The 27,361-nt window shown below is 38.6% G+C and overlaps 1 protein-coding gene across 4 annotated transcripts in view; it reads left to right on the forward strand.

Annotated features, from left to right (window-relative positions):
* LOC128696831 (endoribonuclease Dcr-1) overlaps positions 1–27,361 on the forward strand; it is a 127,153-nt gene that overhangs the window by 90,273 nt on the left and 9,519 nt on the right. For all 4 annotated transcript variants that reach the window (XM_070096088.1, XM_070096087.1, XM_070096090.1 and 1 more), the window contains exons 16-21: positions 7,208–7,387; positions 9,266–9,479; positions 16,447–16,616; positions 16,760–16,950; positions 17,831–18,072; positions 20,175–22,250. In XM_070096088.1, coding sequence (XP_069952189.1) covers positions 7,208–7,387; positions 9,266–9,479; positions 16,447–16,616; positions 16,760–16,950; positions 17,831–18,072; positions 20,175–22,250 — 3,073 coding nt within the window. The remainder of the gene's footprint in view (positions 1–7,207; positions 7,388–9,265; positions 9,480–16,446; positions 16,617–16,759; positions 16,951–17,830; positions 18,073–20,174; positions 22,251–27,361) is intronic.

Consider the following 27,361-nt stretch of genomic DNA (forward strand, 5'->3'; position numbering starts at 1 on the left):
ATTTTCTGCATAATATTTACACCACACATTGCCACATAAAATTAAAAAAAATTTTCAGAATACTTGTGCAAATAAATTATCAAGTTGTGATTAGGCCATTGTTGCTTTTATATCTTAACATACCTGCCAGAGAGATTTCAGGTACTGTAGTTTTAGTTTTCCTAGCATCCAGTATTTAGGTGGTGTGTGTCTGTGTTATTCCCTTTGGAATTAACTGTCTCTAACATGAGGGGGAGGATCTTTATATTTTAGCGTTACAGACTTCATCGTTTGGTTAATATAGGAGGCACAGAAAGTTTCAGGCACTACCCGACATGTCAGAGCCCATTCATATAGGGGCAAACAGACATTATGACAACAGAAGGCCATACAGGCAACACAGCAATTACTTTTTTGTATAATTTTAATTTAGAATATGTACTACAGTTAGATGGGTCTACCTCCTTCAGTTTGATATTTTTGCAGTTGATTCAGTATTGTATTTCGGTTTTAAATCTAGCTCTTAAGTAACATTGACAATAGTAAGGCTCTTTGGAAATAATTTTCATAAATCTAAAAATTGGAGATAAATCTTTAGACATTGTTTCAGAATGAAACATCTTAAGATTTGCTTCCAATTTGTGGGTTTGATCCTAATGGTTCCAACCACTGTACAGGTCTCCCTCAACATTCGCAAGGGTTAGGGGATCAAGAGCCTCACGAATGTTGAAAAATCACGAATGTTTGGTGCCCCAAAATATTGTAGGGAAATATAATACAATACTGCTTCCTTAACTTGTTGAACCATGAACAATCATAAAATACATGAAAACGTCGTAAATTGTACTAAATACATACATGTTATGGTTTAATAACATGTATGTTATTAAATACCACTTCCTCAACCACTGCGAGTCCCTACTACCCTCCCTCCGACCCCGCAACTGGCAGCCAGCCCTCCCACCACTCAGTGTGGCGAGTGTTTTGTTTGTTCATTATTTGCTATTAAACTACAGTATAAATAATGTAAACACATTCATGACTGCATATTGGAATGGCTATTTGGTCAGGTATTGGACAGTGACATCATGTGTTTACTCTTGAACACAGCAAAGAATCAAACATTTCTGCTACTGCTAATAATAACAATAGTAATAATAATAATAATAATAAATGCGATAGAATTGAAGGAAATTGTACAAAAATACGAGGGAGTGGTTGATACATCGTCAGTATGGCTTTGTTTATGCTGGAGTGAGCATTAGTCTCCGTGCTCTTCCAAACGTTTCACAATAATTCACTGTGTTTGGTGCTTGTAGATTGAGTGCGACTGGAGTGGTAGAGGCAGTGGTTGAGGAAGCGGTTGAGGCAGCGGTTGAGGCAGCGGTTGAGGCAGCGGTTGAGGCAGCGGTTGAGGCAGCGGTTGAGGCAGCGGTTGAGGCAGCGGTTGAGGCAGCGGTTGAGGCAGCGGTTGAGGCAGCGGCTGAGGCAGCGGCTGAGGCAGCGGCTGAGGCAGCGGCTGAGGCAGCGGCTGAGGCAGTGGCTGAGGCAGTGGTTTAGGCGCTGGTAGAGGCAGCGGTTTAGGCAGGGGTTGAGGCAGTGGTTGAAGCAATGGTGGAGGCAGCAGTTGAGGCAGTGGTATTTAATAACATGTTATAAATAATAATAATACATATTATTAACATTTATTATTATTATTAACATGTATGTTATTAAATACCACTGCCTCACCCACTGCCTCAACTGCTTCCTCAACCACTGCCTCAACTGCTGTCTCACCCACTGCCTCAACCGCTGCCTCAACCACTGCCTCACCTGCTGTCTCACCCACTGCCTCACCTGCTGTCTCACCCACTGCCTCACCCACTGCCTCAACTGCTTCCTCAACCACTGCTTCTACCACTCCAGTTGCACTCTATCTACAAGCACCAAACACAATGAATTATTGTGAAATGTTTGGAAGAGCACGGAGACTAATGCTCGCTCCAGCATAAACAAAGCCACACTGACGATGTGTCAACCACTCCCTCGCATTTTTGTACAATTTCCTTCTTCAATTCTATTGCATTTATTATTATTATTAGTAGTAGTAGGTTGGTAGACAGCAACCACCCAGGGAAGTACTACCGGCCTGCCAGATGACTGTGAAACAGAAACCTGTAACTGTTTTGCATGATGGTAGGATTGCTGGTTTCTTTTTCTGTCTCATAAACACGCTAGATAACAGGGATATCTTGCTACTCCTACTTACACTTTGGTCACACTTCACAGACACGCACATGCATATATATATACATACATCTAGGTTTTTTCTCCTTTTTCTAAATAGCTCTTGTTCTTCTTTATTTCTTCTATTGTCCATGGGGAAGTGGAAAAGAATCTTTCCTCCGTAAGCCATGCGTGTCGTATGAGGCGACTAAAATGCCGGGAGCAATGGGCTAGTAACCCCTTCTCCTGTAGACATTTACTAAAAAAGAGAAGAAGAAAAACTTGATAAAACTAGGATGCTTGAATGTGCCTGGATGTAGTGCGGATGACAAGAAACAGATGATTGCTGATGTTATGAATGAAAAGAAGTTGGATGTCCTGGCCCTAAGCGAAACAAAGCTGAAGGGGGTAGGGGAGTTTCGGTGGGGAGAAATAAATGGGATTAAATCTGGAGTATCTGAGAGAGTTAGAGCAAAGGAAGGGGTAGCAGTAATGTTGAATGATCAGTTATGGAAGGAGAAAAGAGAATATGAATGTGTAAATTCAAGAATTATGTGGATTAAAGTAAAGGTTGGATGCGAAAAGTGGGTCATAATAAGCGTGTATGCACTGGAGAAGAGAGGAATGTAGAGGAGAGAGAGAGATTTTGGGAGATGTTAAGTGAATGTATAGGAGCCTTTGAACTAAGTGAGAGAGTAATTGTGGTAGGGGACCTGAATGCTAAAGTAGGAGAAACTTTTAGAGAGGGTGTGGTAGGTAAGTTTGGAGTGCCAGGTGTAAATGATAATGGGAGCCCTTTGATTGAACTTTGTATAGAAAGGGGTTTAGTTATAGGTAATACATATTTTAAGAAAAAGAGGATAAATAAGTATACAAGATATGATGTAGGGTGAAATGACAGTAGTTTGTTGGATTATGTATTGGTAGATAAAAGACTGTTGAGTAGACTTCAGGATGTACATGTTTATAGAGGGGCCACAGATATATCAGATCACTTTCTAGTTGTAGCTACACTGAGAGTAAAAGGTAGATGGGATACAAGGAGAATAGAAGCATCAGGGAAGAGAGAGGTGAAGGTTTATAAACTAAAAGAGGAGGCAGTTAGGATAAGATATAAACAGCTATTGGAGGATAGATGGGCTAATGAGAGCATAGGCAATGGGGTCGAAGAGGTATGGGGTAGGTTTAAAAATGTAGTGTTAGTGTTCAGCAGAAGTTTGTGGTTACAGGAAAGTGGGTGCAGGAGTGAAGAGGAGCGATTGGTGGAATGATGATGTAAAGAGAGTAGTAAGGGAGAAAAAGTTAGCATATGAGAAGTTTTTACAAAGTAGAAGTGATGCAAGGAGGGAAGAGTATATGGAGAAAAAGAGAGAGGTTAAGAGAGTGGTGAAGCAGTGTAAAAAGAGCAAATGAGAGAGTGGGTGAGATGTTATCAACAAATTTTGTTGAAAATAAGAAAAAGTTTTGGAGTGAGATTAACAAGTTAAGGAAGCCTAGAGAACAAATGGATTTGTCAGTTAAAAATAGGAGAGGAGAGTTATTAAATGGAGAGTTAGAGGTATTGGGAAGATGGAGGGAATATTTTGGGGAATTGTTAAATGTTGATGAAGATAGGGAAGCTGTGATTTTGTGTATAGGGCAAGGAGGGATAACATCTTGTATGAGTGAGGAAGAGCCAGTTGTGAGTGTGGGGGAAGTTCGTGAGGCAGTAGGTAAAATGAAAGGGGGTAAGGCAACCGGGATTGATGGGATAAAGATGGAAATGTTAAAAGCAGGTGGGGATATAGTTTTGGAGTGGTTGGTGCAATTATTTAACCCTTTGACTGTCGCGGCCGTATATATACGTCTTACGAGGTACCATGTTTGACGTATATATACTCATAAATTCTAGCGGCTTCAAATCAAGCAGGAGAAAGCTGGTAGGCCCACATGTGAGAGAATGGGTCTGTGTGGTCAGTGTGCACCATATAAAAAAAATCCTGGAGCAAGCAGTGCATAATGAGAAAAAAAAAACTCAGACCGTTTTTTTTAATTAAAATGCCGACTTTGTGGTCTATTTTCGTATAGTATTTATGGTTGTATTCTCGTTTTCTTGGTCTCATTTGATAGAATGGAAAACATATAGAAATAGAGGTGATTTTGATTGATTTTACTAATAAAGGAACCTAGAAATGGAGCTCAAAATAGGGGAAATGTTTGATTTTTGCCAATGTTCAAAAGTAAACAAATGATGCCATTGTCCAATAAATGTCCAACTAGCCATTCTAATATGCAGTCATGGATGGGTTGATGTTATTTATACAATTATTACAGTATTGCAGTAGTCTGCATAATAGTAAGTCTTCTATTTTTTGTCTGAATAAAAATTCAAAATAGAAAGCAAGAGTAATATCAGAGGAGCCTGGAGACATGACTGATGAGCAAAGAAAATGTTATTTTAGAGCCAGGAGTGTCTGCATTGTTCATTCTGGACCTTATTTTGAAATTGTCATGTATTTTAGTTTTCGTGAAATTGGCCAAATTGCAAATTTCTGACCATATTATTAGGTAGTTGAAATCGGTAAATGGGCAGTTTCTTGTACTCAATCGATAGAAAAAATGGAGTTCTAAAGAAATAGCTATGAGTTTGGGCAACTGGAACAATGGAATTAGCCGAAAATAGGGCTCAAATTGGGCGAAATCGCCGATTTGTAAACAGCGCCAAGGTCGCTAACTTCGCGAGAGCATAATACCGTCAGTTTTCCATCAAATTTCGTTTTTTTGGTGTCATTACAATCGGGAAAAGATTCTCTATCATTTCATAAGAATTTTTTTTTGTTTTTTTTTTTTTTTTTTTTTAAATTTTGCGACACCAGGAGACACCTCAGGATTGGGGGTTGCTACAGTCAAAGGGTTAATAAATGTATGGAAGAGGGTAAGGTACTTAGGGATTGGCAGAGAGCATGCATAGTTCCTTTCTATAAAGGCAAAGGGGACAAAAGAGAGTGCAAAAATTATAGGGGGATAAGTCTGTTGAGTATACCTGGTAAAGTGTATGGTAGAGTTATTATTGAAAGAATTAAGAGTAAGACGAAGAATAGGATAGCAGATGAACAAGGAGGCTTTAGAAAAGGTAGGGGGTGTGTGGACCAGGTGTTTACAGTGAAACATATAAGTGAACAGTATTTAGATAAGGCTAAAGAGGTCTTTGTGGCATTTATGGATTTGGAAAAGGCATATGACAGGGTGGATAGGGGGGCAATGTGGCAGGTGTATGGTGTAGGAGGTAGGTTACTGAAAGCAGTGAAAAGTTTTTACGAGGATAGTGAGGCTCAAGTTAGAGTATGTAGGAACGAGGGAAATTATTTCCCAGTAAAAGTAGGCCTTAGACAAGGATGTGTGATGTCACCATGGTTGTTTAATATATTTATAGATGGGGTTGTAAGAGAAGTAAATGCGAGGGTCTTGGCAAGAGGCGTGGAGTTAAAAGATAAAGAATCACACATAAAGTGGGAGTTGTCACAGTTGCTCTTTGCTGATGACACTGTGCTCTTGGGAGATTCTGAAGAGAAGTTGCAGAGATTGGTGGATGAATTTGGTAGGGTGTGCCAAAGAAGAAAATTAAAAGTGAATACAGGAAAGAGTAAGGTTATGAGGATAACAAAAAGATTAGGTGATGAAAGATTGGATATCAGATTGGAGGGAGAGAGTATGGAGGAGGTGAATGTATTCAGATATTTGGGAGTGGACGTGTCAGTGGATGGGTCTATGAAAGATGAGGTGAATCATAGAATTGATGAGGGGAAAAGGGTGAGTGGTGCACTTAGGAGTCTGTGGAGACAAAGAACTTTGTCCTTGGAGGCAAAGAGGGGAATGTATGAGAGTATAGTTTTACCAACGCTCTTATATGGGTGTGAAGCATGGGTGATGAATGTTGCAGCGAGGAGAAGGCTGGAGGCAGTGGAGATGTCATGTCTGAGGGCAATGTGTGGTGTGAATATAATGCAGAGAATTCGTAGTTTGGAAGTTAGGAGGAGGTGCGGGATTACCAAAACTGTTGTCCAGAGGGCTGAGGAAGGGTTGTTGAGGTGGTTCGGACATGTAGAGAGAATGGAGCGAAACAGAGTGACTTCAAGAGTGTATCAGTCTGTAGTGGAAGGAAGGCGGGGTAGGGGTCGGCCTAGGAAAGGTTGGAGGGAGGTTTTGTGTGTGAGGGGCTTGGACTTCCAGCAGGCATGTGTGAGCGTGTTTGATAGGAGTGAATGGAGACAAATGGTTTTTAATACTTGACGTGCTGTTGGAGTGTGAGCAAAGTAACATTTATGAAGGGGTTCAGGGAAACCGGCAGGCCGGACTTGAGTCCTGGAGATGGGAAGTACAGTGCCTGCACTCTGAAGGAGGGGTGTTAATGTTGCAGTTTAAAAACTGTACTGTAAAGCACCCTTCTGGCAAGACAGTGATGGAGTGAATGATGGTGAAAGTTTTTCTTTTTCGGGCCACCCTGCCTTGGTGGGAATCGGCCGGTGTGATAATAAAAAAAAAAATTATTATTATTATTATTATTACTATTGTTATTAGCAGTAGCAGAAATGTTTGATTCTTTGCTGTGTTCAAGAGTAAACACATGATGTCACCGTCCAATACCTGTCCAAATAGCCATGCCAATATGCAGTCATGAATGGGTTTACATTACACGTATTTATACTGTAGTTTAATAGCAAATAATGAACAAGCAGCACTCGCCACACTGGTGGGAGGGCTGGCTGCCAGTTCAGGGGGTCGGAGGGAGGGTAGTAGGGACTCGCAGGTGGCGGGAAACTTGAATATGATTTGGCGGATGGGAATTTGGAGACTGGGAATTTGGCAGTTGGGAATTCGCGAATGTGTGAAGCCCGCAAAAGTTGAAAATGCGAATGTTGAGGGAGACCTGTATTGTGATTTTCATTTTTCTTTTCTCAAACATCTTAGTTTTCAGAAAACTCCATTTCATGCTTTTATGAATTGGTGGAAGCATGCATAAACTGTTAACATAAAATTTCAGGTAGCAGAATGCTTGACAGGAGAGCAGCCAAAAGAGAAGCTGGATTTGTTTGTTTACAAGTTAGACATGGTGCTGACCTGCCCCATACCTGATGAGCAAAACACACGTGGCCGTAAGATCTATCGTCCAGAAAAGTCCACACGTTCGTTTGGTATTGTCACAACTAAACCTATATCACAGGTAATAATTATATGTCTGGCATCATAGTTTCATCTTAGTTCATCTTAATACAGTCACTCCTCACTTAACAATGTGCTTGTTTACCAACTGCTCGGAGTTACAACCAGCTCTCTGACCAATATGCAAACCTAAGCAATGTAAATTAGAGCTGATTTCCTCTATTCTGTTTATTACAGTACAGCCTCTCCTCGCTAAATGACTGAGTTCCATTCCTATGACCACGTCGGTAAACAAATTCGTCGCTAAGTGAGGGGCATGCTATAATGGTAGTGGATTTGTGTCAACCACCTTTGATATTGTTGTAATGTCAACTTTGTACCATTTATAACATTTCTGGTATATTTTTAAATGTTTATACAGTAGTATACTGTATACAGTAGGGCCCCCACTTATACGGCAGGTTAGGTTCCGGACTACAACTGGAAAGAGGACATCGCAGGAAAGCACACCATTTTTTCCCACTTATAAATGCATATAAATGCCAATTAACAAGTTTAAATTAACATATATGAAGTTAGCAATAGAACTAGGCATTAAAAACAATAAAAAGTAAAATACACACACAACACTCATTACTCACCTTAAAATATTTGTAGTCTTAATATAAGGTGAGAGATGAGTAAATGAGGTAACATGAATAAACAAGAGAGAGAGAGAACAAGTAAATGAGAGAAGAGAGACACGCGGAGAATGTAAAAAAGCATACGAATGCATCAGGTTTTGGTTCATACACATTCATCTACACATGACATCTCATTTTTTTTTTTTTTTCAACAAACCGACCACATCCCACCAAGGCAGGGTGGCCCAAAAAGAAAAACAAGTTTCTCTTTTTAAATTTAGTAATTTATACAGGAGAAGGGGTTACTAGCCCCTTGCTCCTGGCATTTTAGTCGCCTCTTACAACACGCATGGCTTACGGAGGAAGAATTCTTTTCCACTTCCTCTTGGAGATAAGAGGAAATAAACAGGAACAAGAACTAGAAAGAAAAATAGAAGAAAACCCAGAGTGGTGTGTATATGCTTGTACATGTATGTGTAGTGTGACCTAAGTGCAAGTAGAAGTAGCAAGACGTACCTGTAATCTTGCATATTTATGAGACAGACCAAAAACACCAGCAATCCTACCATCATGTAAAACAATTACAGGTTTTTGTTTTACACTCGCTTGGCAGGACGGTAGTACCTGCCTGGGTGGTTGCTGTCTACCAACCTACTACCTACAATGACATCTCATATTTATGTTAATTTATTCTACTGTGGTGCTGTATTTATCATGTTTATATATTGCATAGCATGTATATTTTATAATTTTTAAAAAATATCATAGATGGAATAATGAAAATATTTATATTAATGTAATACACTATACGACATTTAATTCGCCCCAGTGATTATTATTGCGTATTATTATTATCATTATTAATATGGTATCCTCCAGACTAAGACACTCTTAATGTGTACCTGCATGCCAGCATAGTGTATAACTTTATTTAGGTACAGGTACACTTTTTTTTTTTTTTTTTCAACAAGTTGGCCATCTCCCACCGAGGCAGGGTGACCCAAAGAGAAAGAAAATCTCCAAACAGAAAATACTTTCATCATCATTCAACACTTTCACCTCACTCACACATAATCACTGTTTTTGCAGAGGTGACCAGAATACACCAGTTTAGAAGTATATACGTATAAAAGTACACAATATATCTCTCCAGACTGCCAGTATAATTATCAGAGTACTGTGTATATAAAACATGAAAGACCCATTCACTTACTGACCTACTCTTATGAACGGAACTCAGCCGTTAAGTGAGGACAGGCTGTATAGTGTTTATAGAAAACAAAAAATAAATAAAATTTTAAATTTATCCTTACCAGGTTAGCGGTTTTCCAGTGTTCACTCGCTCAGGTGAAGTGGTTGTCCATGTCCGTGAGACTGGGAGAAGGGAGCAATTTACCCAGGATCAGCTAGCAGCTCTGCAGTGCTTTCATAAGTTTACCTTTACTCATGTGTTGCGTCTGGAGAAATATCCTATAAAGTTTGACCCCACAAATGCAAGAACAGCCTTCTACATTGTTCCACTTAACAAATGTAAGTTTTAATTAACGGACCTTTTGTTACTCATTCTTATTTTAGTATACTATACAGTAGGGCTCCGACTTAGGATGTTCTGTTAATAGTATGTAGGTAGAGACTATTACTAGATGTGAATGGTTAGCTTGATTCACTTTGAAAGGTCATTGATGCCGACCTCTGAAGTTCAAAACTCTAGGCTCGCCATGGCTTGCCATAGGATGTGGGTGGTTGCCTCCAAAGTGCCAAGCTTCATAAACAGTATGTTCTACTTCATAACCATAATATTTATTGGAGAGTAATACAGTGGACCCCCGGTTAACGATATTTTTTCACTCCAGAAGTATGTTCAGGTGCCAGTACTGACCGAATTTGTTCCCATAAGAAATATTGTGAAGTAGATTAGTCCATTTCAGACCCCCAAACATACACGTACAAACGCACTTACATAAATACGCTTACATAATTGGTCGCATTCGGAGGTAATCGTTATGCGGGGGTCCACTGTACAAATTTAACGAAATAAGTAAATATTTATATGAACTAGTTATCAGTGGTGGGTCCCCTGATGCTATATCATGTTATGGTTGTAATGAGGGTTTGAGTGACCTGAGTGCTTGTTAGGTAAGACATATATGTAACAATTAGGTATCTATATTTTGAAACGTTTCGCCTACACAGAAAGCTTATTCAGTCGAGTACAGAAAAGTTGGTAGAAGCAGAAGGGGTGTGAAGACGATGTAGTCACTCCATCACCCTTGAAGACGTAGTTTTGAAATAGATAACTAATTGCTGCATATGTGTCTTACCTAATAACCTGTTGATATTTTAATATTCATCTGAGTACTTGTCTAAGAGCCCAGTAACTCATTTATAGGCCTTAGTAGTGGGAAAATTTTCTCTATCTACAAATTTTGTTGTGACTTAGTCTGTGACCTGTAATGAACTATGGATATTATTTGAAGTGTAACTGAGAGTCGAATTGTTTTAGTATATTGCGATTGTGATATCTAATGTAACAGTAAATTTGTCATAGTAGCAGCAAATTTGTGTTGATAGTAATACATTGTTAAGATTGTTGAAAACTGGTAGTGAAGGCATTGAATTGCTAAAAATCTTAGCATTTTTTATATTAAAAAAACAAATAACTTGCTGTTGTAATTCTTCATAGCTCATGCAACTCACTTCAATCCAGTGCCCACACCCCACTCCAAAAAAAGAAGAAAAAAAAAACATTCAAAGTTTAAGTATCATACTAGATGAGTACTGTACTCCCCCCCCCCCCCCATCCTCCCAGTAAGTCGGCCGTCTCCCACTGAGGCAGGGTGACCCAAAAAGAAAGAAAATCTCCAAAAAGAAAATACTTTCATCATCATTCAACATTTTCACCTCACTCTCGCATAATCACTACTGTACATCTACTGTAAGAAATACATATACATTGTCATTTTGAGGACATGGCAGTGGCCAGTTCTCACCTCAGTTAGTCATCCTCCTTGTCCTTTTCCTAGGGAAGAGATAATATTTCCTGAATGCTCATTGCAACCCTGTATTTGTCATTTCATTGTCTTTTGACAGGTAATACTTGGAATAAGAATACTACAGACTGCTCAAGTAATACATATTAAAAAAAAATATATATATATATATCTATATATATATATTTTTTTAATAAGTTGACTGTCTCCCACTGAGGCAGGGTGATCCAAAAAAAGAAAAAAACATTCATTCATCACTTTCACCAACATTCACACACAATCACTACCTTTGCAGAGGCGTCCAGATACGACAGTTTAGATGTCATTCCAAACAGCCAATATCCCAAACCCTTCCTTTAACCCTTTCACTGTTGGTCCCATAATATTACAGCTTGCAAGCCAGTGTTGGCCCCTTAATACTACTACAAAATTCTAGTGCCTTCATAGCTGGTAGGCCTACGTGTGACAGAATGGGTCTGTGTGGTCAGTGTGCGCAGTATAAAAACAAAATCCTGCCGCTCGCAGTGCATAATGAGAAAAAAAAACTCCAACCATGTTTTTGGTTTAAAACATTGACTTTTATATTACAGAAATAGAGATAATTTTGATTGGTTTCACAAATTAAAGTACCTTGAAATTGAGCTCAGAGTAGCAGAAATGTTCGATTTCTGCTAATGATTGAGAGTAAACAATCATTAGCAGACTGTTTACTCTCTGCTAATGAGACGTCACTGTCGAATACGTGTTCAACTGGCCAGTCTAATATGCAGTCACAAATGGGTTGACATTATTTATATAATTATTACTATAATGCAGTAGTCTGCTTAACAGTAAATCTTCTATTTATTGTGTGAATAAAAATTCAAAATGGAAAGCAAGAGTAATATAAGAGTGGCCTGGAGACGTGACTAATGAACAGAGAAAATGTTATTTTAGTGCCAGTAATGTCTGCATTGTTTATTCTGGACCCTATTTTGAAATTTGTTTGAAATTGGCCAAATTGCCAATTTCTGAAGACTTTATTGGGTAGTTGAAATTGGTAAATGGGTGGTTTCTTGTACTTTATCGATAGAACAAATGGAGTTCTAGGGAAATAGGTATGAGTTTGGTCAACTGGAACAATGGAATTGGCCGAAAATAGGACTCAAAGTGGGCGAAATCACCAATGCATATATATATCGCCAAGACCACTAACTTCACAAGAGCATACAGTTCTCCCTCAACATTCGGGAGGGTTAGGGGATCAAGAACCTCGCGAATGTTGAAAAATCATGAATGCTTGGTGCCCCAATACAGTGGACCCTCGCCTAACGAATGCATCGCATAATGTTAAATCCACCTAGCGATACATTTTAACGCAAAAATTTTGCCTCGGCTAGCGCTAAAAAGCTCGCTCAACGCGATTCGTTCGAGACGCGTCCACGTGCGGCCTGAGCCCGCCTCACTTGTTCCGTGGGTGCCAGTGTTTACAAGCCAGCCACCGCGGTCGCTTCCAAGCATACAATCAGAACATTTCATATTATCACAGCCTTTTTAGTGATTGCACCTGCAAAATAAGTCACCATGGGCCCCAAGAAAGCTTCTAGTGCCAACCCTACAGGAAAAAGGGTGAGAATTACTATGGATATGAAGAAAGAGATCATTGCTAAGTATGAAAGTGGAGTGCATGTCTCCGAGCTGGCCAGGTTGTACACAAAACCCCAATCAACCATCACTACTATTGTGTCCAAGAAAACAGCAATCAAGGAAGCTGTTCTTGCCAAAGGTGCAACTTTGTTTTCGAAACAGAGATCGCAAGTGATAGAAGATGTTGAGAGACTGTTATTGGTGTGGATAAATGAAAAACAGATAGCAGGAGATAGCATCTCTCAAGCGATTATATGTGAAAAGGCTAGGAAGTTGCATGAGGATTTAATTAGAAAAATGCCTGCAACTAGTGGTGATGTGAGTGAATTTAAGGCCAGCAAAGGTTGGTTTGAGAGATTTAAGAATTGTAGTGGCATACATACTGTGATAAGGCATGGTGAGCCTGCCAGTTCGGACCACAAAGCAGCTGAAAAATATGTGCAGGAATTCAAGGAGTACATAGACAGTGAAGGACTGAAACCTGAACAAGTGTTTAATTGTGACAAAACAGGCCTGTTTTGGAAGAAAATGCCAAGCAGGACCTACATTGCTCAGGAGGAAAAGGCACTCCCAGGACATTAGCCTATGAAAGACAGGCTTACTCTGTTGTTGTGTGCTAATGCTAGTGGTGATTGCAAAGTGAAGCCTTTATTGGTGTATCACTCTGAAACTCCCAGTGTGTTCAGGAAAAACAATGTCCTCAAGGCTAATTTGTATGTGCTGTGGAGGGCAAACAGTAAGGCATGGGTCACTAGGGACTTTTTCTATGACTGGTTACACCATGCATTTGCCCCCACTGTGAAAAATTACCTAATTGAAAAGAAATTAGACCTTAAGTGCCTCCTGGTATTAGACAATGCTCCTGATCATCCTTCAGACGTGGCAGAGCGACTTTCTGCGGAAATGAGCTTCATTAAGGTGAAGTTTTTGCCTCCTAATACCACTCCTCTCCTGCAGCCCATGGACCAGCAGGTCATTTCCAACTTCAAGAAACTGTACACAAAAGCTATGTTTGAAAGGTGCTTTGTAGTGACCTCAGAAACTCAATTGACTCTCTTAGAGTTTTGGAGAGATCACTTTAGCATCCTCAATTGTGTAAACATTATAGGTAAGGCTTGGGAGGAAGTGACTAAGAGGACCTTGAACTCTGCTTGGAAGAAACTGTGGCCAGAATGTGTAGACAAAAGGGATTTTGAAGGGTTTGAGGCTAACCCTGGGAATCCTATGCCAGTTGAGGAATCCATTGTGGCATTGGGGAAGTCCTTGGGTTTGGAGGTTAGTGGGGAGGATGTGGAAGAGTTGGTGGAGGAGGACAATGACGAACTAACCACTGATGAGCTGCTGGATCATCTTCAACAGCAAGAGGCCAGACCTGAGGAAACTGCTCCGGAGGAGGGGATAGAGAAATTGAAGAAGTTGTCTACTTCAAAGATTAAGGAAATGTGTGCAATGTGGCTTAAAGTGCAAACCTTTTTTGATGAAAATCACCCTCACACAGCTATTGCAAGCCATGCTGGTGACTATTACACTGACAATGTTGTGAAACACTTTAGGAATGTCATAAAGGAACGGGAGGTACAGGCCTCTATGGACAGATATGTTGTGCGACAGAGGTCCAGTGACTCTCAAGCTGGTCCTAGTGGCATTAAAAGAAGAAGGGAAGTAACCCCGGAAAAGGACTTGCCACCTCAAGTCCTAATGGAAGGGGATTCCCCTTCTAAACATTAACACCATCCACAGTCTCCCCTCCTCCCATCCCATCAATCATCACCAGATCTTCAATAAAGGTAAGTGTCATGTAACTGTGCATGTCTTCTTCAGTTTGTGTGTATTAAAATTAATATTTCATGTGGTAAAAAAAAATTTTTGTTCATACTTTGGGGTGTCAGGAATGGATTAATTTGATTTCTATTATTTCTTATGGTTTTTCTTCTTCTCTTTTTTAGTAAATGTGTATGGTGTAGGAGGTAGGTTACTGAAAGCAGTGAAGAGTTTTTACGAGGATAGTGAGGCTCAAGTTAGAGTATGTGGGAAAGAGCGAAATTATTTCCCAGTAAAAGTAGGCCTTAGACAAGGATGTGTGATGTCACCGTGGTTGTTTAATATATTTATAGATGGGGTTGTAAGAGAAGTAAATGCGAGGGTCTTGGCAAGAGGCGTGGAGTTAAAAGATAAAGAATCACACACAAAGTGGGAGTTGTCACAGTTGCTCTTTGCTGATGACACTGTGCTCTTGGGAGATTCTGAAGAGAAGTTGCAGAGATTGGTGGATGAATTTGGTAGGGTGTGCAAAAGAAGAAAATTGGAAGTGAATACAGGAAAGAGTAAGGTTATGAGGATAAAAAGATTAGGTGATGAAAGATTGGATATAAGATTGGAGGGAGAGAGTACTGGAGTTCTGCAGGGAAGTGTCCTTGGACCCCTGCTCTTCCTCATTTACATCAGTGATCTTCCAAACATATCCCAACACCTGAAACCCATTCTCTTTGCTGATGACACGACTTACGTCATCTCCCACCCTAATCTTGCCACCCTCAACACCATTGTTAACGAGGAGCTGCTCAAAATTTTGACTTGGATGACAGCCAATAAACTTACACTTAACACTGGCAAAACCTACTATATTATGTTTGGTAGCAGAGCAGGTGTTGCGCAACTTAACATTAAGATTGACAACACTCTAATTGCCAGACATAATGAGGGCAAATTCCTTGGCCTATACCTCGACAACAACCTAAATTTCAGCACCCATATCCAACACATAACAAAAAAGTATCCAAAACGGTGGGGATCCTCTCCAAGATACGATATTACGTGCCGCAAACTGCCCTTCTCACACTATACCATTCACTTATATATCCATACCTCACCTGTGCTATCTGTGCTTGGGGTTCAACTGCAGCAACACACCTAAAGCAAATAATAACTCAACAAAAACCCGCAGTAAGAATAATCACTAAATCCCATCCCTGGCAATACACCCCCTCCCCCACTATTCATAGATCTAAACTTACTCTCTGTTCAGAACATCCACACTTACTACTGTGCAATCTATATCTACAGGACCTTAAATTCCAATATTAACCTTGACCTAAAACGCTTTCTTGATAGTTGACAGGATCCACAGGCGTAACACCAGACACAAACATCTCTATGACATTCCCCGTGTTCGACTAAACCTTTACAAAAATTCAATGTATTTCAAAGGACCTAAAATCTGGAACACCCTACCTGAAAACTCTAGAACTGCAGACACATTCATCACTTTCAAAACTACAGTTAGAAAACATCTTATCTCCCTGATACACCCCGACAACTAACTACATGATAACCACCTGGTGGTTCACAATTACACTCACTCACCCACTGACTATAAACCCAGAAATACTAATCTTAATCTTAAAATAATAAATCCTAACTAGTCATAAGTTTGCCTATGATACTCCAATATAGATAATTTGTATTTTGCCAAAACAAAAGTATTCACATTGCTAAACTCACAAATTATGATGTAGTCACTTAGTCTTAATACCATAATCTGTAAGGATTTAATGTTAAGAATTAATCTAAGTCTGCCCGAAATGCCTAGCCATGCTAGGTGTCGTAGTGGCCCCTCTCTGTAATTAGTATTTTATAACATGTAAACTACACAATACCCAAAACCTTTAAACCCCACATTGTAACCCTTACAGAGAATAAACTTAAATTGAATTGTACTTCCCACCTCCAGAACTCGAGTCCAGCTAACAGGTTTTCCTGAATCCCTCCACAAAATATTACCCTTCTCACGCTCCAACAGCTCTTAAGGTCCCAAAAACCACTTGTCTCCATTCACTCCCATCTCTTTTTACACATACTGCAAAGTATTTTTTCTGATGCAGTTGAAGGACGTGAAGACATTGACTGGGAGTTTGTTACAAAAATTCAGCTAGAAGGAGATCCAAGGCCAGTTCCTCCCCTTGATGATACAAGAAAGAAATTCCAGTTTCAGCATTGCCTATATGAAGATGCTGTTGTAATGCCCTGGTATAGGAATCAAGACCAGCCTCAGGTATAGAGTTCATTATTTTGTCATTCTTAATTTATGTACTGAATACAGTTTTCTGTGAAGCTAAGAGTATCTAGTATTGTATATGGAAGAGAATGTCCATGAACCCTACTAAGAGTATATTTTCTTCTTTAATTTTATTTCAGTACTTCTATGTGGCTGAAATATGCACTCATCTTAACCCACAAAGTGACTTCCCAGATGCTGGATTTGAGACTTTTGAAAAATATTATTTGACTAAATATGGGCTTCAAATTTGTAATTTGTCTCAGCCTTTGCTTGATGTTGACCATACATCAGGCCGTCTTAACCTGCTCACACCAAGACATGTTAACAGGTAAGTCAGGGTATGAAGTCATCTTTCATCTATTTCACAACTAACCCACAAAACAGAATTAAATTTGTAGACTTTCTCGATCTATCTTGAACCATTATCAAGTTGCACATAATCAATTTCATAATGATTCAGAATGACTGAGACTGTCTAAAGATTTGTGCGTTTCCAATTTGTGAATCAGTTGTAAATTGTTTCAGCCACAATTTTTTTTTTTTTGTTTAACACACTGGCTGTCTCCCATCAAGGTAGGGCGAGACAGGAGATAAAAAATGACGACATTTCAGGCTGACTCTGACCATTTACAAAGCCACACAGCTAAAGTCTCATTGCTCATGTCTAAAACACCATAATGGATGTCAACAAAAAAAAAATCACTTTTATAATCCAATTATATACCAGGTAGTTTTATTTGAAAATGTAACTTTTTTTTACTGGTAGAATGAGCTAGAAACTGGTTTAGTAAGGTGTTAATTTTATTTTAACACTTCAGCCATTTCCCCCAAGGCAGGGCAACCCAAAAAAGAAGAAACACTTTCATCATTACTCACTCCATCTCTGTCTTGCCAAATTTGTTATTGATACTACAGTTCAAAACCTGCAACATAACTCCAACCCTCCTTCATAGTGCAGGCACCGTATTTCCTATGTCCACGACTCGAGTCCAGCTAACCAGTTTCCTTGAATCCCTTCATGAATGTTACCATGCTCACACTCCATCAGTATTAAAAATGACTTAATGTATAAGTAATGGGAAAATTTTTACCTTTTTTGCTTTCTTCCTTAGTCACTAAATCAATTTTTAGTTGTCTTTTTTTTTCTGCCATAAATATATTAATGAATGAATTTTTAATTATGCTTAATTTTTTATTATTCTTGACAGAAAAGGAGTTGCTCTGCCCACTACCTCAGAAGAGACCAAGCGTGCAAAACGAGAAAATCTACAACAAAAACAAATTTTAGTACCTGAGCTGTGCACAATCCATCCCTTCCCAGCATCTCTGTGGCGTAAGGCTGTCTGTTTGCCCACTATTTTGTATCGTATAAATGCTCTCCTTTTGGCAGACCAATTAAGAATATGTGTGGCCAGTGAAGTTGGTCTTGGACTTCAGATACTTCCTTCAGGTAAACAAATACACATATATATACGTATATCTATCGTGCCGAATAGGCAGAAATTGCGATCTTGGCTTAAATAGCAACGCTCTTCTTGCCATATAGGACAAGCGAAAATTTGTGTATGCAATAATTTCGCCAAAATCATTCTAAACCTAACGAAAAAAATATATTTCATTGTGTTTGTTTAGTATTAAATTACTGTAAATGTTTTTAAAATATATTTAGTTGGACTAGGCTAAAATAAATTGCTCGTTATAATAAGGTTGGTTAAGTTTTCTAAGATTCTTTTGGTGCAAAATTATAAACTGTTATATTAACATAAATGAAAAAATATATCTTTAAATGTATAAGAGAAATTTTTAGAAAGGACTTAATATTAAATGAGCTCTTGCTAATTGACCAGTTTTACATATTGGGCACGACATACATACATACATACTATATATATATATATATATATATATATATATATATATATATATATATATATATATATATATATATATATATATATATATATATATATACATATATATATATACATACATACTATATATAATAATGTGTGTGTATATTATATAATATATACACAAATAACCCGCACATAATATATATATATATATATATATATATATATATATATATATATATATATATATATATATATATATATATATATATATATATATATATATATATATATATATTTTTTTTTTGGTAGACCAACAAGTCGGCCGTCTCCCACCGAGGCAGGGTGACCCAAAAAAGAAAGAAAATCCCCAAAAAGAAAATACTTTCATCATCATTCAACACTTTCACCACACTCGCACATTATCACTGTTTTTGCAGAGGTGCTCAGAATACAACAGTCTAGAAGCATACACATATAAAGATACACAACATATCCCTCCAAACTGCCAATATCCCAAACCCCTCCTTTAAAGTACAGGCATTGTACTTCCCATTTCCAGGACTCAAGTCCGACTATATGAAAATAACCGGTTTCCCTGAATCCCTTCACTAAATATTACCCTGCTCACACTCCAACAGATATATATATATATATATATATATATATATATATATATATATATATATATATATATTAATTTTTTTATATATATATATATATATATATATATTAATTTTTTTTTTTTTTTTTTTTTTTTTTTTTTTTTTTTTTTTTTTTTTTTTTTTAGCAAATAGGCCACTTCCCTCCAAGGCAGGGTGACCCAAAAATAAAAAAAAAAACACAAAAAGAAAGAAACTTTCATCATTCAACACTTTCACCATCACTCGTACATAATCACGGACTTAGCAGAGGCTCTCATATACAACAGTTTAGATGTCCCTCCAAACTGCTAATATCCCAAATCCTTCCTTAAAGTGCAAACGTACTTTCCACTTCCAGGACTCAAGTCCAGCTAACCAGGTTCCCAGAATCCCTTAACAAAATATTACCCTGCTCACACTCCAACAGTCTTCATAAAAATACTTTCATTGAAAGACATGACTATCCCATACTAGATGAAAAAATATTAAGATGAGCCTGATATGGTCAAGGGTTAAATGGTGCATATGACATCTATGTGTGTACCTCATTTCCATAAATAGTTAACAATAATAAGCGAATGTTTTCTTCCTTTGTTCACCCTGCCTTGGTGGAAGATGGTTGTTAAGTTGATAAAAATGACACATGTACTACAATAATAATGAATTCGGGGATGCTGCAGTTTAGTGGTTCAACTTAGGACTGTGATGTTTGTGCCTTTTTGGAAAAGCAGCTAGGGAATGAGTTATTGTGAATGTTTTCTTCTAATATTAGTATTTAAAAGTATTTATTAGGTGTATAGAATGAGACAGGATGTACATACTTTTTAGTTCAAGAAATATTTGTTTGTTTTTCTTGCACAAAACATGCTTTGATAATAGTATATTTTCTGATTTAGCCTGCTTATTCCTTAAAAGTAATATATTTCTAATGTTTTTATTATGCAGTATCATTTTTTTTATCCACACTGGCTGTTTTCCACCACTAATGTGTTTATTATACATTTATTAAATTACTGAAATTTTTTGTGCTAGAGCAAATTTTTTTTTATTTTTAGACTTCTCTTGGCCACCTTTGGATTTTGGTTGGAGCCTTGCTGATGTGCTGAAGAAGAGTCAAGATAACCAAATACAGGAGGACAGCACTGAACATAAAACTGAAAGTGTTACAAAACAAAAAGGAAAGATAACAGAATCGCTGGGTAATGAATCACCCCCTGTAAAGAAAAAGATCAGTAAAAATGGTATCGATATGGAAATAGGTACTTGGTCCAATGATATGGCTGTTGATCCCCCTACTCCACCCTACAGCATAGATGATATGAATCCTGCAGATGATTTTGAAATTGATACATTTGATCCTAATGTGGCTTTACCAGATAATCTCACATTACTGGATGGTTTTACTAATGTTGATGATGATATAGAGGGAGAATTAGGTGCTGACTGGGGTACTGGCATTACAGAACGTAGGTCGAAAAATGGCTGTCACAAGGATAGTAGTGGAGAGGTTTTCCGAGTAGGTTCACCATCAAACTTTGAAATCGATGGTTGGGATGTGTTTGGTGGACCTGGCTCTTCTGGTTACGGAGGTGGTTACAATGGTTATGGTTCCTATGATGCCTATGGAGGTTATGGAGATTTTCAGGGCTTGGCAGATGATCTTGAAGGCTGTGAATCAGACGTTTCTTCTGATATGGACGACGACGACAAAAGCCAAGCAGAGAAGATGTGGGATGATGAAGGGAGTAAAAGAAGAACAAGTATGGCCATTGATGAAGGTTCTTCTGATGAAGAAATAGATTTACAGTGGCCCTATGAAGATGACATTGTCAAGGCAGAGAAAGAAGAAGAATTTCATCTATTTCTGGAGGAGAAACAGTGTGCAATATTAGAAAGCTCTTGTTACTTGGCTGAGAATGCACCATTGGTTATAGAGAAGGCACACAGAAAGCTAGCAAATGAAAATAAAATGTCATCACCAGAGAAAGTGAGTTTACCTGTGGACAAATTTACATTGCAAGGCTGTGAACCACTATCTTCAAAAGGCTGTGATAATGCTCAACAAACTACCTCACCTGCCACTAGGATTGTGAATCGTACTGAAACCCTTTCTCTGGTTAAACTAGATAATGGTGCTGACTCTTTCTCTGGAAAGAGCAATTCTGGTGAAACACTCTTCAGTTTTGATTACCAGCCAGATCTCATAAACCATCCTGGCCCACCTCCTAGTATAATTCTTCAGGCACTCACAATGTCTAATGCAAATGATGGAGTCAATCTGGAGAGGCTTGAGACTATAGGAGATTCATTCTTGAAATATGCTATCACCACTTTCTTGTACTGTACTTATCCACAACGTCATGAAGGCAAGCTCAGTTACCTGCGGTCCAAGCAAGTTAGTAACCTAAATTTATATCGATTAGGTAAGCGAAAGGGACTTGGAGAGTGCATGGTTGCAACCAAGTTTGAGCCTCATGACAATTGGCTGCCTCCTGGTTATTTTGTGCCACGTGAGTTAGAAGAAGCATTGATTGATTCAGGAGTTCCTGCCGGTCACTGGAACATGGCTGACTTACCAGGACTTCATGATCTGGCCAGTGATGAGATAAGACGATTAGTTCAAGAACGTTCAGAACAAATAAAACGCAGTAAAACTGAGCATATAACCAGTGAATTAATGGCCACACAGAATCCTCATGATTTACCTATCTTTATTCCATACAATTTGCTCACACAACATAGTATTCCTGACAAAAGTATTGCAGACTGTGTTGAGGCTCTGATAGGTGCTTACCTTACAACTTGTGGTCCCCGTGGTGCTTTACTTTTCATGTCTTGGCTTGGAATCAAGGTCTTACCATGTAAGATAGATGAGGAATCTGAAAATGTACTGCATATCACATATGGTCACTTGGAGCCACCTCAGTCACCTCTTCATCAGTGTTCAGTAACAGATACTTACATGCAGTTGGAATTGTTACTTAGTGGATATATGGTATTTGAGGAGAAGATTGGATATACGTTCCGGGACCGTTCTTATTTGCTTCAAGCATTCACTCATGCTTCATATTACAAGAACCGCCTTACTGACTGCTACCAGAGGCTTGAATTCTTGGGAGATGCTGTTCTTGGTGAGTTAATAGTATTTTTTGTATTCTTTGTAGGCAATTAAGCAGTAGATGCAGTCCGTATTTAATGCTATAGTACTTTGATAAAATTTTCTGTTGGTGTACAGGCTTCCCTACAAATTCACGAGGGTTATATCCCTAAAGGTCCCTGTAGAACTCAAAATTTTGAATAAATCGAAATTAGGTCTTCATAACATTTATTTTTTCAAAATTGGGTTCATATATTTTTTTTAAGAAATTGGTTTGAGACCATATCTCTGATGGGGTTGTAAGAGAAGTGAATGGGTGGGTGTTGGCAAGAGGTGTGGGGTTAAAGATGAAGAATCAAATAAAAAGTGGGAGTTGTCACAGTTGCTCTTTGCTGATGACACTGCTTTTGGGAGATTTTGAGAAGTTGCAGAGGTTGGTGGATGAGTTTGGTAGGGTATGTAAAAGAAGAAAATTAAAAGTGAATATAGGAAGGAGTAAGATGATGAGGATAACAAAAAAATAGGATTGGATATCAGATTGGAGGGAGAGAGTGTGGAGGTGGTGAATGTATTCAGATATTTAGGAGTCGATGTGTCAGCAGATGGGTCTATGAAAGATTAGGTGAATCATAAAATTGATGAGGGAAAAAAGGTTAGTAGTGCACTGAGGAGTCTGTGGAGACAACGAACTTTGTCCATGGAAGCAAAGAGGGGAATGTATGAGTGTATAGTTATACCAACTCTCTTATATGGATGTGAAGCATGGGTGGTGAATGTTGCAACAAGGAGAAGGCTGGAGGCAGTGTATATGTCATGTCTGAGGGTAATGTGTGGAGTGAATATAATGCAGAGAATTCATAGTTTGGAAATTAGGAGGAGGAGCAGGATTACCACAACTATTATCCAGAAGGCTGAGGAGGGGTTGTTTAGGTGGCTCGGACATGTAGAGAGGATGGAACAAAATAGAATGACTTCGAGAGTGTATAAATCTGTAGTGGAGGGAAGGAGGGGTTGGTGTCAACCTAAGAAAGGTTGGAGGGAGGGGGTAATGGAGGTTTTGTGTGCAAAGGGCTTGAACTTCCAGCAAGCATGTGTGAGCATGTTAGAGAGGGGCCAATGTAGACAAATGGCTTTTAGGGCTTGAAGTGCTGTTGGAGTGTGAGCAAGGCAACATTTGTGAAGGGATTCAGGGAAACCAGCAGGCTGGACTTGTATCCTGGAGATGGGAAGTACAGTGCCTACACTGAAGGAGGAATGTTAATTTTTTTTTTTTTTTTTTTTTCAACAAGTCGGTCGTCTCCCACCGAGGCAGGGTGACCCAAAAAAAAAAAAGAAAGAAAATCCCCAAAAAGAAAATACTTTCATCATCATTCAACACTTTCACCACACTCACACATTATCACTGCTTTTGCAGAGGTGCTCAGAATACAACAGTTTAGAAGCATATACGTATAGAGATACACAACATATCCCTCCAAACTGCCAATATCCCAAACCCCTCCTTTAAAGTGCAGGCATTGTACTTCCCATTTCCAGGACTCAAGTCCGACTATATGAAAATAACCGGTTTCCCTGAATCCCTTCACTAAATATTACCCTGCTCACACTCCAACAGATCGTCAGGTCCCAAGTATCATTCGTCTCCATTCACTCCTATCTAACACGCTCATGCACGCTTGCTGGAAGTCCAAGCCCCTCACCCACAAAACCTCCTTTACCCCCTCTTTCCAACCCTTTCGAGGACGACCCCTACCCCTCTTTCCTTCCCCTATAGATTTATATGCTTTCCATGTCATTCTACTTTGATCCATTCTCTCTAAATGACCAAACCACCTCAACAACCCCTCTTCTGCCCTCTGACTAATGCTTTTATTAACTCCACACCTTCTCCTAATTTCCACACTCCGAATTTTCTGCATAATATTTACACCACACATTGCCCTTAGACAGGACATCTCCACTGCCTCCAACCGTCTCCTCGCTGCTGCATTTACCACCCAAGCTTCACATCCATATAAGAGTGTTGGTACTACTATACTTTCATACATTCCCTTCTTTGCCTCCATAGATAACGTTTTTTGACTCCACATATACCTCAACGCACCACTCACCTTTTTTCCCTCATCAATTCTATGATTAACCTCATCCTTCATAAATCCATCCGCCGACACGTCAACTCCCAAGTATCTGAAAACATTCACTTCTTCCATACTCCTCCTCCCCAATTTGATATCCAATTTTTCTTTATCTAAATCATTTGATACCCTCATCACCTTACTCTTTTCTATGTTCACTTTCAACTTTCTACCTTTACACACATTCTCAAACTCATCCACTAACCTTTGCAATTTTTCTTTAGAATCTCCCATAAGCACAGTATCATCAGCAAAAAGTAACTGTGTCAATTCCCATTTTGAATTTGATTCCCCATAATTTAATCCCACCCCTCTCCCGAACACCCTAGCATTTACTTCTTTTACAACCCCATCTATAAATATATTAAACAACCATGGTGACATTACACATCCCTGTCTAAGACCTACTTTTACCGGGAAGTATTCTCCCTCTCTTCTACACACCCTAACCTGAGCCTCACTATCCTCATAAAAGCTCTTTACAGCATTTAGTAACTTACCACCTATTCCATATACTTGCAACATCTGCCACATTGCTCCTCTATCCACTCTATCATATGCCTTTTCTAAATCCATAAATGCAATAAAAACTTCCCTACCTTTATCTAAATACTGTTCACATATATGCTTCAATGTAAACACTTGATCTACACATCCCCTACCCACTCTGAAGCCTCCTTGCTCGTCCGCAATTCTACATTCTGTCTTACCTCTAATTCTTTCAATTATAACCCTACCGTATACTTTTCCTGGTATACTCAGTAAACTTATTCCTCTATAATTTTTACAATCTCTTTTGTCCCCTTTCCCTTTATGTAAAGGGACTATACATGCTCTCCGCCAATCCCTAGGTATCTTCCCCTCTTTCATACATTTATTAAACAAAAGTACCAACCACTCCAACACTATATCCCCCCCTGCTTTTAACATTTCTGTCATGATCCCATCAGTTCCAGCTGCTTTACCCCCTTTCATTCTACGTAATGCCTCACGTACCTCCACCACACTTACATTCTGCTCTTCTTCACTCCTAAAAGATGGTATACCTCCCTGGCCAGTGCATGAAATTACTGCCTCCCTTTCTTCCTTAACATTTAAAAGTTCCTCAAAATATTCTCGCCATCTACCTAATACCTCCCTCTCCCCATCTACTAACTCCCCTACTCTGTTTTTAACTGACAAATCCATACTTTCCCTAGGCTTTCTTAACTTGTTTAACTCACTCCAAAAATTTTTCTTATTTTCATTAAAATTTCTTGACAGTGCCTCTCCCACTCTTTCATCTGCTCTCCTTTTGCACTCTCTCACCACTCTCTTCACCTTTCTTTTACTCTCCATATACTCTGCTCTTCTTATAACACTTCTGCTTTGTAAAAACCTCTCGTAAGCTACCTTTTTCTCTTTTATCACACCCTTTACTTCATCATTCCACCAATCACTCCTCTTTCCTCCTGCCCCCACCCTCCTATAACCACAAACTTCTGCCCCACATTCTAATACTGCATTTTTAAAACTATTCCAACCCTCTTCAACCCCCCCACTACTCATCTTTGCACTAGCCCACCTTTCTGCCAATAGTCGCTTATATCTCGCCCGAACTTCCTCCTCCCTTAGTTTATACACTTTCACCTCCCTCTTACTTGTTGTTGCCACCTTCATCTTTTCCCATCTACCTCTTACTCTAACTGTAGCTACAACTAAATAATGATCCGATATATCAGTTGCCCCTCTATAAACATGTACATCCTGGTGCCTACCCATCAACCTTTTATCCACCAATACATAATCTAACAAACTACTTTCATTACGTGCTACGTCATACCTTGTATATTTATTTATCCTCTTTTTCATAAAATATGTATTACTTATTACCAAATTTCTTTCTACACATAGCTCAATTAAAGGCTCCCCATTTACATTTACCCCTGGCACCCCAAATTTACCTACTACTCCCTCCATAACATTTTTACCCACTTTAGCATTGAAATCCCCAACCACCATTACTCTCACACTTGATTCAAAACTCCCCACGCATTCACTCAACATTTCCCAGAATCTCTCTCTCTCCTCTACACTTCTCTCTTCTCCAGGTGCATACACGCTTACTATAACCCACTTTTCACATCCAATCTTTATTTTACTCCACATAATCCTTGAATTTATACATTTGTAGTCCCTCTTTTCCTGCCATAGCTTATCCTTCAACATTATTGCTACTCCTTCTTTAGCTCTAACTCTATTTGAAACCCCTGACCTAATCAAAATGTTAATGTTGCAGTTTTATAACTAGTGTTGGACCTCTGGCAAGACAGTGATGGAGTGAATGATGATGATGAAAGTTTTTCTTTTTTAGGCCACCTTGCCTTAGTAGGAAATGGACAAAAAAAAAAATTCATAAGTAATGACCAGCTTGGAGCATTGAAAATCTGTTGATTAAAAAAAAAAAAGTTCGATACTTCAATGAAATTGAAAATATTGATCCAGTTAAAAACATTGGATAATTGAAATTCATGAGTACAGAAGTCAGCAAATTTGTAGGGATGACTGTATGCACTTACACTTAAAATTTAACCTGCCATTTTACTTTTATATGTTTTAAACATTTATTTGGGCATTATGTAGATATATTGCTCATTACATATGGCCATGTATGTCAGATATTGTCCCTTAAAGTTCTTGTTTTTACCCTGTCATTTTGGTTTATATGTCTTAACCTGATAAAGCATCATGGCTTTTGAGTTTAAACCTTTCACTATTGCCACCCCTGAAATTAAAAAATACTGTGTGCCAAGATTTAAAAAAAAAACTAAATCTCAAAAAGAAGTAAAGTTTTGTGGTTATAAAACAAAAATAAATCCCTTCAATACTTACTGAGATGGGAAGGCACGAATTTGAAGGGTGTTAACACCATGACGACAACGTGTGGAACTAACGCATGCTGTGTACTAAAATACTGCATTTGAGTTTTTTCCCATTTTTTCTTGCAATTTTTAATTTTTTATTATTGCAT

This window comes from Cherax quadricarinatus, chromosome 52 (assembly GCF_038502225.1).
Source record: "Cherax quadricarinatus isolate ZL_2023a chromosome 52, ASM3850222v1, whole genome shotgun sequence".
Taxonomy (NCBI): Eukaryota; Metazoa; Arthropoda; class Malacostraca; order Decapoda; family Parastacidae; genus Cherax; species Cherax quadricarinatus.